At 40.1% G+C, this 12,497-nt stretch overlaps 1 protein-coding gene across 3 annotated transcripts in view; it reads left to right on the forward strand.

Moving 5' to 3' along the window:
* Positions 1 to 7,084, forward strand: part of st3gal3b (ST3 beta-galactoside alpha-2,3-sialyltransferase 3b) — a 56,996-nt gene extending 49,912 nt beyond the window's left edge. For all 3 annotated transcript variants that reach the window (XM_077557886.1, XM_077557885.1, XM_077557887.1), the window contains one exon: positions 3,090 to 7,084. In XM_077557886.1, coding sequence (XP_077414012.1) covers positions 3,090 to 3,179 — 90 coding nt within the window. In that variant the 3' untranslated portion in view covers positions 3,180 to 7,084. The remainder of the gene's footprint in view (positions 1 to 3,089) is intronic.
* Positions 7,085 to 12,497: the final 5,413 nt, after the last annotated feature.

Raw genomic sequence — 12,497 nt, forward strand, 5'->3', positions numbered from 1 at the left:
ACACCCAGACGCTCACATTGCGTCACACCGGGTTTCAGCTCCTGACATTGCTAGGCCACACCCCTTAAAGGCACAATTGCAGTATATGAATACTACAGTACAAACAATAATTGCACTTCATAAAAGCAGTTTATTTGTTTTGTTTGTTTTTATATAATTCAGTGCTATTTTTCTTTATCCCCTTCAGACCCGCATTTTTTCTGCTGGGCGTTTTTTGTTTTTTTAATTGATTTCGACTCTTGACAACATGTAAAAAACAAAAAGTGTTATCTCGTGTTTTTATTTGTTATAGTGGACACCAGGATACTATGGCTATAATGTAAACTTACCAATCTTATATGAAATATTTTTAACATGAACATCATGTAAATCAACTTGCGAAATTATGTATTTTATTGGTTTGGACATGCAAATATGTCTTGTCCACTGTGACCATCTAAGGGATTAAAATCAAAATTTTAAAGTAAAAAAAATAAAGAAAAAAATTAAAAGTAAAAAATACAATAAAAATGAATTTAAAATGTGTTTTTTGTTGTGAAAAAACAATAAATATATTGTTACAAATAAAAATTGTTAAAAATATCCCAAAAAATTAATCATAAAGGGATACTTGACTCATTAAGCCATTTTTAACAATAAGATATTTTGTCTATAGTTAATGTGATAACTTCATTATTTTTCATAAACATTTAGCACCTTTAAAAAAAACTATTTTGCCAGTTGATGTCGACTGAAGATGACATCACCTGTGCTGAGGAAATAGCTAACGACCTTAGCCGTGATTGGTCGTTACCCGTTTCCTCAGCACATGTGATGTCATCTTCAGTCGACAGCAAGTGGCAAAATTTGTTTTTATTTGTACATGAAAAATAATGAAGTTATTAAATTAATTCTGGACAAAATCTAAACTTTTTACTGCTGAAAATGGCTCAATGAGTCAAGTATCCCTTTAAGAATAATTTTAGTTACTTGTTAAGCCTCATGTTTCATTTTTTACAGTCGTGAGTTCTGCATCCGGTAATTAATTTTTTTTTATCAGTATAATTTCAATGTTGCGGGGAAAAGTAGACAACCATTTTTTTTTTAAATGTTGAGTTTGTAGTGGAATTCCCTCGGCCATCACTCGATGCACGTCCACTCTGAATCACCTCCCGTGCTCGCTCGTCCTCACCGTTTACACTGAAACGCAGCGCAAGCCAGCAGAGATGTCGGCCGGGTGTTGACGTGCGTAAACCATGAGCGCCGTTTGACGATAACCTTCGTCTAAACTCTCAGCGAGCTGTTTGTGTTTATTATCGTCTTCATCAACGCTTGTCATCATCGGCCATTCATTGTTGGCCGTGTGGCGCACTTGACTGCTGCTGTTCCGTGCGCTTGTTTGGTCTTCTGAGCACAGATAATGAAGTTGATAAAGGGAAAGTCTGTTTCCCATCAGGGGGGGGGGGGGGGGGGGGGGTATTTTAAGGTCGCTGGTCATTTGAGAAACTGTTAAAAAAAAATCAATCAACTTTTTTTCTTAACATTTTAATTATTTTGTTATTTTTACGGTGGTATCAAACTCAGCTAGGGCTTGCAACTAACCATTATTTTAGTAATCGCTTGTTGATTATTTTCTTGATTAATCGATGAATCTGATCCCCAAAAAAACATTAATTAAACTTTAATTTCTACCCTTTTATTCCAAATGCACATACATTAATTAATTAAGATTCTGGTTCAGTCTGTAAAATGTCAGAATGTGTTTCTTTTCCGAAGTAAAGCGCATGTTTGCAAATGTCTTATTTTGAAAACAAAACAAAACTAATATATGGAAATCAGAATAATTACCGTTGAGAGGCTGAAATTTTAAATTAAACATGGGACCGAAATGATGTGATTAGCAAAATTAGGAATGTTCAATACCACTTTTTTTTTTTCAGACCGATACCATAAAAACTGTTAATGGAGTTTAGATTGGGACCTTCTCTGCTTCTTCTTCTTGCTTTCATTATTTTTCTGTTTCACTTGTTGCCTTCTGGGAGATAAGAGATGGTTGATAGCTCTTTTTTTCAGACCGATACCAGTACAAGTACTTTATTCATGAGTAATCACTGATACCAAGTACTGATACCACTAGTAATTTTGATACATACAATTTCTCCCCAAAAACAATGACATTTGAAGTATATATCCCTATATATAATTTTTTCTTAACATTGCACGAAATTGATGACAATTCTCATTCCTGATGATAAAACGGCCACAAAAGTACCGATAGCATGAAATAAGGCTGTGTATCGCCGCGTTGCCAATACATTGCCCATCCATGATCAAAGTAGTTATTGATTAATTTGATAATAATCGATTGCTTGTCTATTAACTCATTCATTCGCAACCATTTTCACTGAAGCAACCCCCTTCGCTCCCGGCTGTTTTACTGGATTTTGACTGATTTTGCAAGGCCCACACAATATTGTGTTTTATTGCTATAAAAACATGGAACCTACCAAAAGAAAGATTAGTCTCTTCTTTCATCAGGAAAAATCTATTTCCATTTTGCAGCAATTAGCATTATAAGTTTCATCTTTATTCTTAAACCTGTTGAAAACACTGGGGAAAAGAGCTTTTCTGCAACGTGGCCCTGGTTGATCTCTTATACTCTGCTGCCACTTGCTGGCCATTTTTTGTAAATAACTACCATTGCTTTAAGCGTTATTTTCAGTTCAGAGGCTGCATCAAAGCCTAGCATTTTAAAAAACAAAACAAACAAAAAACGTATAAAGACGTTTTTGGGAGCAACTCACTTTACAAGGAACACTTCGGCAGATGGTGAACAATTTTTCCAAAAAGACACTTCAAGCTGTTTACTGCCACTCCCAGCTGAAGTTAATTGTCAAACTAAATAAAGAGAGAAAGAGAATTGCACACTGTGTTTACAACCACATAACTTCTGCAAAGTCTGCTAGCATAATGCTAACACACAATGCAAAACACCATAGACTGGCTAAAAAAAAAAAAAAAAAACTTCCGTTTCGATGTAGTGTGTTAAGAGGACTAATGCTTCAATCCACAATTTGGTTAATACTTCTGTTTTTTTCTGCTTCTCTCAGTCATGGACGCACAACATATCCAAAGAGAAAGAGTTCCTGCGCAAGTTAGTGAAGGCCAACGTCATCTCGGACCTCACCAACGGCATCTGAGCAGATTTACTCTCCTTCCCTATGGACTACTGCACAGGAAGCCAGGGAACGAGAAAAAGAAAAAAGAAGAAGACCCCAAAAGAAGCGTCCGGGTGGCCTCCACACAATCGGGAGGTGCTTTTCATATCAAATGAGATTTTTTGCAGAAATAAGTGAAGTGGTGACGTGCACACACACGTGCCTTCTGAACCAAAGACGCCGACGGATAACGCACGCGGCCTCACGGTGGGAGGGGACGACTGGATCCGCCCACTTCCTGTCGGACGCGCCAACACTTGAGCGTTTACCAATTCAATCTCACCAATAACGTGACCTGCAGAAGTCGGGCAAGGCGGAAACAAAAGCGGGCCCGAGTATTAGCAGTGCCAAATGTACCTCGAACAGGGGAGCGAGGCGGGCGGCGGGCGGGAGGGCGCTCCTCCCCTTTTTGCTGCCTGAATGTATTCACTTTCCTCAGTGTAAATAGCAAGAGATTTTAACTTTAACGAGCTGCTGCAGCAGCACCCTCACCCGAACCTCCCTCCCTTCATTTCGCTTCTGTCCGTTTTCACGTAAGCGGATTTGTCGGCATTACAAAAACGTCATGGATCCTTGCTAAGGCCCCTTAACATTTCAACAGATTTCATCTTTATCTGACACCCAGTGGTGATGAACATTTAAGTTGGATTTAACAACTCATGTGGCCTTCAACCCTTATTGTCAAATGCGTTGTTTCCTAACCTTTATTGCGCCATTTATTAATAATAATAATATTATAATTATAAAAGCATTTATTTAAACAAATCTCACAGCATGTTTTTTTTTTATTATTATTTGTTTTTTTTTTTTAGTCAGTCGTCACCTGCAGAATCCACAAAGTGATCAAATGTTGACACCATGTGCCTCCCGCATTAGATGCTATAGTCGCAAACTGTTTTTCCCAACATTTATTAAGGCACATATTTGACGTTCCAAAAATCTAGTCTTGTAGCACACGTAAAAAAAACAACAAAAAAAAACAAACAAATTTTGATCATTAAAGTCACTCACTGAAGTCTTACCAAAGCCAGTTTCCAAGTCAACAAAGGCTATTTTTTTGCTTTCTTTTTTCTTTTCTTTTTGGTGCTACACTGTTACATTAGAAAAAAAAAAACGGATGGCACCACACCAACCAAAAATGATGTCCCCTTTTAACCATTTAAGGACACGATAGTCCTCACCTAAGTCCGTTTGTTGGCTATGCTGTTAAAAAATGAAAAGAGAAAAAAAAGCATCAAACATTTTTTTACCGTTTACTCTTAAATTAAAAATATGCCACCAAACAAAAGTCAGTTTCAGTTTAAGTCGATTTTTTTTTTTTTAGTGCCACATTACAAAAACAAATAAGTAAATAAGTTAATAAAGAAAAAATTGTGGCAGACCACCATTTAAGCTGCTATAGTTCTCACCAAAGTCTGTAAAAGCTGTTTTCTTTCTTTTTTTTTTACATTAGAAAAATCTCATGGTAACACAGCACCCAAAAAATTATACAGGTTGAAATCGATGTAACTGGCTGCTACGCTGTCACATTGCAAAAAAAAATAAAATAAAATAAAAAGGTTGCGGCACGAAACCAAAATCTACATTTTTTGACTGTTTAAGGCCACCGTTGTTCTCACCAAAGTCACTTAGCAAGTGGACACAGGCTGATTTATATTTATTTATTTTTTATAAATAATTATTATGCATTAACTGCCTACAGTGTTACATTAGAAAAATCTCATACCACACCATGCAAATATGTCCATTTTGACCATTTAGGCCACCATAGTTATCATCTAATTCAGTTTGGAAAATTAATACAGACGGAAATCAATGTTTTTCACTGCGAGGCCGTTATATATAAAAAATTTAAAAAAATCACCTCACACCACCAAAAAACATACGTTTGACCATTCTAGGCCACCATAGTTCCCAAGTGTCCAAGTCAATCCAATCCATCAATTCCATCCACAGACTAATTGTATCTACTGCCATCTAGTGGAAGAGCATATAATTGTTCTCTTGTCACTATACGTCACTGGCATAGAATGATGAACAAAGTATAAATGATCATTTTCGGAACAATGAGGTGAAATTGGATCATTTCCGACGACGCTGTTTGGCAATCGCCGCTCTGAGTGAAAACAAGAAGCAAAAGATTTTTTTCTTTTTCAAGATCAATCTTCTTCTTCACCTCGTCATCCCTACATCTCTTGTGTGTGTGTTACGGGTCATTGGACCGAATGTTGAACCATCTTCCATCCCGCCCGCTGCTGCAGCTCTCGCCGCGCTTCACAAATCGGTGACACTTTTTGATTGTTGAAAAAAAAAAAAAAAAAGAAGATCTATATTGTTAAATCATTATTTATTTAGTTACCGAGACCCGGCGTTGGGTTCACAGGCAGGCCTGCTTTATTTTCTCGTCGCCATCCGAGGGAAGCTTAAAGACCGCCCCTTACTCTTTGTTTTCTTTCCATCTCAAGGTCGTCTTTGCATCTTTTCAAGTCACTCTTTGTACTATATCGATATTGCGCAATCAGCAATCTCTTGGCAGGAATGCCCAAATTTGGACGTTTGCTTGCCAACATGCGAATGACATCATCGGTGGTGTTTTTGTCCATTATTCACTCTCAGGTGGCTTTTTCACCTGTCTTCTCTTCTGGAAGTGCATACTTACTGTAAAGGCACCCGCGCTTGGATTCCGTGCTGCTCAGAAAGGACGGCGGAGGAGAACTCTTAGCAGGCGCTCACACTGCCTTACATTTTCGTCTCCTGGAACCCGTCAACGAGGAGAAGCTCCGCTGATCCACCGCGAGCCGTCAGCCGCGTGTCATTTGGGAGATTTGGGTCCATTCCATTTTATAGCTGCTTGCGTATGTGCAATTCCAATTAAAAGTCGTTCACTGCCATTGACGGATATAGACGTCAAAAATCTGTTTTTATTGGGCAGGCAGTGGATAAGTTAAGGAAGACACTGGTTGTCTTTGTTTTTTTTTTTTTTGGGGTAGCCTTTTTAACCATAGGCTCCAAATCTGCATAGTCACTTTCCACTCGCTACTGCTGTAAAATACAACGTACACTTCTCACAATATGCTCCAAGGTCCACTTGGAGTCACAGAAAGACATCAAAGTGACTTTGGAAATGTGCAAGTTTTTCCTTTCACCCCTGAAATATTGAGAGAGGAAAAAAAAGTTGGACATGAATTGAAAAGTTTAGAGGTCGTCACCTTTTAGGCTCAACCCGAACTTTGTGTGGGTATTTGCTTCGCAAGGGGTACTTATAGTCACTTTTATTAGCGTGCTTTATTTGTCCAATCAAATGTGCTCATTTGCATGTGTTTCATTTTAAAGATGACAAATGTATTTTTTTTTTTCACAATTTAGAAGATTTCTCATAGAAGCGTTAAGAGGAGTTGCTGGAAAAAATTGACGCCCGGGAGCAAACGATGGCCAGTCCCAAGTATGACATATTTTGCCTTGTCAATTTTACTTTCAATCACTGCTCCCAGTGTTTTTTGACTGGTGTCCTTGAACGCACCAGCGGGGGAAGTGTTTAGTCCCTTCTGACATGTGCAGCACTGCATGTTGACAATGTGCCACTTTGGCATGGTTTCGCATCAAAGTTGGTCTGGCAGTCCTTTTTGACGTTAAACAGATTTTTAGTTGAAGTGCTGCACTTTTTTTCTTTTTCTTTTCCCCCTCCTCCCCGTGTAGTTGTCGTTCAGGTGGACCGGGCCCAAATCTCCTTGATGAAGTCGAATGTATTCAATCAAATCATGTTGATTTTTTTTTTTTTTTTTTTTTTTTTTCATCAATGGCAAGTGATCAGATTGAAGATGTTACTGTCTGTTGAAATCCAAGTGTAAATTGCTTTCTGCAACTCAATAAAAAGGTTTGTAATGGAAGTTGTTTATTCCTGATTCTGGGATTTAATTATTATTATTATTTTTTTTTCTGGAGAGCTCGGTATTGTTCATTCGGTAATTTTACCGATTTGACATGTCATCATCATTGCTCTTTTTTTTTTTTTTTTTTTTTTTTGGTATGTGAGTGTGTGTATTCATTAGTTCACCTAAAACCTATTAAAAAATCCCATACCGTTCACCTAAAGCGAAAACTTCCAGCCACAGTCGTGAGGCCGTCAGGAGACCCGAGGAAGGACCAAAGAAAGGAAAGTGAAATCCAGCACCGACCAGACACCACCCACCGGGCCACCAACCATTTTATTGTTTTGGATATTTTTTTAAGTATAAACCTCAATCACCATAATAAAACACTGACATATCAGAACATTTTAAATTGTAAATAAATGAATAACTTCCGCCCACCATCATTCCTTAATTTTGTTGTGATCCCATCCAAGGTAGATCTGGTTTTACAGTTGTGGCCTTGAGGGACCTGTTTGAGACCTGTTCCACACGCACACGCACGCACGCACGCACACATACACACACACACACACATACACACACACACCATAAACGCCCAACTTGTCAGCTGCAGCCGTGAAAGTCTCGCGTGATCTTAAACTAACCAGAGTGTCTTTGGCCTGTCCAGCTGTGAGTTTGCTGCACCGCTGAGAGGTGAGGGAGGACAAGACGCCGAAGACCAGAGCGGGCTAAAATACTCACACTTGTGATAAAAAGTCAATTCAATTGTTTATTCCCAACTCAAAAGTTCACAAAGGCAGCACAGCTGAACATTAAGACATCTTATTTAAAAATGGAGGGCGTGAAAGTGAAATAAAAATACTAAATAAAACCTGAAAAATCTACTTAAAGTACAGTAATAAAGTATTTGTGAGGAAAAACTTCCTTCCACTGCGCTGGCTCGAGCCATTGTGCTGTTAATTGGGTGACGGACCCCCCCCAAAAAAAAGTCACGCCTGTGAGAGCTCTGGTTCCTCAACAGCTTTCCCAGCTCCACTGGGTGGGATGCAGCGGGAGGATATTTGCCACCTGGGAACGGCCGGAGGCGGCCCGCCGGCCGACTGTTAGTCCAGCAGACGGCCGCACTAACGAGCCTGCGCCACTTCAGCTGGTGGGTCTTTGATTCTGTGCGACAGGTTCCCCACCCCGCCTCCTCTCAGAAGACTTGGAAGGAAGAGGCCGCGACCCCCAGGCCTGAAACTGAACTCCTTGTAAAAAGAGGTGGAATGGCGAGAAAGAAAGAAGAAAAAAAAACACCGAAAAATCAGCCGTTCTCGAATGTTTGGTGGTCTTTAGTGTTTTGTTGCACATTGAGTCCGTTTACTTTTGGTAGTACCGTAAAAAAGAGAATTGTTAGCTGAATAAAAAAAACTTAAACTATTAATTTGGCTTGGCGGCGGTCATATCTTTTGCTCACAAACAATAAAATTCATAAGCGTGAATGTTAAGCGCGAGTAGGGGACGTCAGAACCTGATGCGTTCAAGTGCGCCATGGAAAATTGCCAACTCCCGCACAGTCGCCACTAAAAGACGCGCTTCGGAACCGAAGCATGGAGGGTTTTGATCTTTTTAGTATTTTTTTTTTTTTTTTTAACACAATCAAATCATTAAGGGGGTGCTTAAGAACATTCTACGTAGGCTTGAGCCTACCTAAAATAGGCCTAACAATGCCAATGAGTTAATCCAAAGTTAATATGTTAAGTTCAATGAACTCATAATTAAATTTAATATATTAACTTTTGATAAACTTTATTCAATTGCGCGTTACTATCAAAACCCCTTGTAGGAAAAGCTACAATACATTAATTGTGAGCCAACCTCGGTTACCTTTGACCTCACGAATATTTTTGTGGATGGATGAACAAAAATTCCCATGGAAAAAGTTCTTGGAAGTGCAGCTGCAAAGAGGAACTCGCTAGTGGTTCTAGGACAGGGGTAGGGAACCTTGGTCCTGGAGAGACAATGTCGTGCCTGTCTTCCATGTCTCCCTCCACCAACACACCTGATTTGATGAACAGGATCGTTGTCAGGCTTCTTCAGAGCTGGCTGATGAGCCTATGATATGAGTCAGCTGTGTAGAAGGAGGGAGACGTGAAAAACTGTCAGGACCGCGGCTCTCCGGGACCAGGGTTCCCTACCCCTGTTCTAGGGGGGGTGCTGAATTTTGCAGCATCTTTCCAGGAAGATTCGTAAGTAAACGGAAAGAAATCCCGCAATTGTCCTGAAATTTCCTGACTCGTCGAAAGTTATGCAAGGGTTTTGCGTTCTTACAAGCGCTTTGTGACGTGTGTGAGGTGACTGTACAAACATTGTCACGCTCCAAAGCCTCAACCAACACTTAACAAGTTCATCGCTCACAGTGATGGATGATGTTGACTCACTTGTTACATGTTGTGGCCTCTGCAGCAACTGGACCGCTGCTCCACTCCTTTGAGTGTATTTTTAGCCTGCGGCGGCTAATAGCGCGACGGTCCTCAACCGCTGGCTACGAATGATGCGCTAGTAGAATCTTTAAAAAAAAATTCAATCCGGCCGTCTGTTGACAGCTTGGAATCATGTGCATGCAGCATAGCAGCTATTTGCTGCGTCACCATGTTTGGTTTAAATTTCGAATTTCATGTCACTAAGGCACAGGTTGGCCTCAAGTGTACACATTGTGTCCCGTCTGTGTGATCCCAAGTGAGTTTTACCCGCCAAACAAAACATCAATCACTAGTTTCTCTCCCCTTTCACCTGCACTTATTGGATCCCATCTTATTATCTGACTGTACATTCCCGCATACTTGAGGCCAGCTCATTGTTGTCTATTAATAGAGGCGCAGAACGGGGATCCTCCCTGCATTTGTCTCTGCCTTTTGCGAGGTGAGTGGGCCCTCGGCGGAGAGGTGTTTACCCAGCCTTTGTGCGCGGCGGGCCTGCAGTGTTTGCCGTGCAGGGAGTGCCTCGTCGTTGTGTGGAAGGTGGAGAGCAGCCGGCAAAAGTAGGCCGGCAGAAGAATTTGCATCCCAAATTCAAAAAAATTATTGTTCCATGAAATTTTATTTATTTTCTTATAAAGTCTAGTCTCATTATTTTTGTAAACAATTTATCTTCCAGGATGCATATGTGGATGTTATTTATTTATTAATTTATTTGTCCAATCAGATTTCAGCCTCTGTGTGTTGCCATGTCAATCTAATCTGCCCAGCGGCATCTGAATAAATAGTGCTGGCCAATGTAAATCGCAAAGTTACGAACCAATCAGATTTCAAAGCTAGCTGGTTCATGGTTACATGAGTATAATGTATTTTATTTATATTATATATTTTTTATGTTTTTGTCTTGATATTGGACAAATGTTGATTTGAAATTGCACCAAATGATGCACGAGGCACAAGAGTGATGTAATATTTTTGCGCCTTTGACTTGATAATTAACTCATTCATTGCCATTGACGGCGAAAGACGTATTTCTATTAGTTTAACATTTTTTTCCCACTTTTGTTAACAAGAGAAAACAAATATTGTACATTTAGACCAGATATAAAATTTGTGATTAATCATGAGTTAACTATTGAAGTCATGCAATTAATTACAATTTTAAAAAAATAATTGCCGACGCCCTAATTTTAATAATCTTTTCTTTTTTTGAAAAAATATAATTTTAAAAACGAAAAGAGAAGATTATTAAAAATTAAGTTTTTGAAAAAAGATTATTTAAAAAAAGAAAAGATTATTAGAAATTAGGTCGTCAGGCGTCAAGGGCAGGGAATGAGTTAAGTTAGGTTGCCCAAATGTACCATCATAGTGCAGGAGGGGCATTTCATTCTGTACGGTGCCACTAGCTACCATTTAGCAAAAAAAAAAAAAGAGTAATAAAAGTTTAATGCAATTTCTCCACAATTCATGTTGTGGGGCTCATGTTCTGTTGTTAATTATAAAAATAAATAAATAATTCGGTTAGATACTGTATGTCTCAATATCCCCAACCACCTGAGGGGGTGCATTGATGCCCCTGAAAAATGTTGTCAATGGCGGGTGTGAATTGAAGATTTTCAAAATCTTTTGGATGCCCCTTCATCGTCGATCATGGTTGGGCTGTGGATAAAAATAAAAAGACCGGTGAACATACCCCCAGAATGTTTCTATTGGTGCCATGACCAGGATGCCTGTAAGTGCGTTTCCATTACCCTCAGTTTTGCGCTAAAGGCAAGCTGGAAATGGAAACACGTGATTTTCGGGGGAAAAAAACAACTCTCAAATATCACCAAAAAGTTTTTACGCTCCCATGAGTTGGTTTTTGAGACATGTCGAAATAGAAGTATTTATAGAAGTGTAATAAAAATACTTTTTGCGCGTTCCCTGTAGTCATGTGACCCTTCCGGAAGTAGGAAGTACGGGGCCACTCGCTTTCGTTTCAAAGCTGCCTCAGGGGATAACAAGTCATTTTAAGCACAAAGTGATTCAGTTATGAAGCTAATAATGCCGCCGTTCAACGCACGTCCCACATCGTTGCGTGAGAAATGGCCGTCGCCCCTGGCAACGGGCAAACGAGTGACATACGGCGCACGTCGTCGTTGAAATCCATCCGTTTGCACCATAATACAAGTTTGAAGTTATAAGCGCGCGCACACACAACACCAAATGCCCGAACCCGCCTGATGAGGGGAGGGAGATGTTTTTGAAGTAATATTAAGAACTCCTGGCGTCTGTCTTCCGTAAACATCATAAGCACCTCCTACGGAACTGCGAGATCCCGCGAGACGGGACATTACGAGAATTGCGCATCATAAGCCAAACGCTTATTATAGTACAAGAGTAAATAGTACAATATCGCTTTTATTTTTGCGAAAAACTGTAACAGAAACGAACCTTGTGATACATTAAACAAACACGCTATTTTCAAACCAATTACGTGAAATTGGATCACACGCTGCGGCACAGTGGTTGGGAATGACTAATTATGAAGTGGCTTAAGTCGAGTAAGTCCTCAGTGAGGTCTGAGCTGGCGTTTCCGAACCGTCCACCTCCATCCGAAGGTGAATCCCGGGTGCATTTCTCGCCCCACTCAGTGACAATCACTCCCCATCCCTGCCTGCCTCTTTCCTCCTCTCTCCTCCCCCTGAGGAACAACAAGCCACTTGAGCCGTGTGCGCGCGAGAAGTCACAACAGCTCGAGGAGCGACCGGCGCGCTCCAGTTTCTGACAGGCGGAGCGCAGCGCTCCTTTTTTTTTTTTTTTTTTTTTTAACATCACTGCGGGCCATTCGAGGAACACTTCGCTTCGCTCCACAGACACTCAACATTGTGGATTCTTACCTGCGAGAAGCTTTTGAAATCCCCGCACAGCACCCCTGGCGGCGCGTAAAAGAATTACGCACGGACTTTCAACACTTTCTTTGGACGCTTTCT

The sequence above is a fragment of the Vanacampus margaritifer genome, chromosome 2, assembly GCF_051991255.1.
Source record: "Vanacampus margaritifer isolate UIUO_Vmar chromosome 2, RoL_Vmar_1.0, whole genome shotgun sequence".
Taxonomy (NCBI): domain Eukaryota; kingdom Metazoa; phylum Chordata; class Actinopteri; order Syngnathiformes; family Syngnathidae; genus Vanacampus; species Vanacampus margaritifer.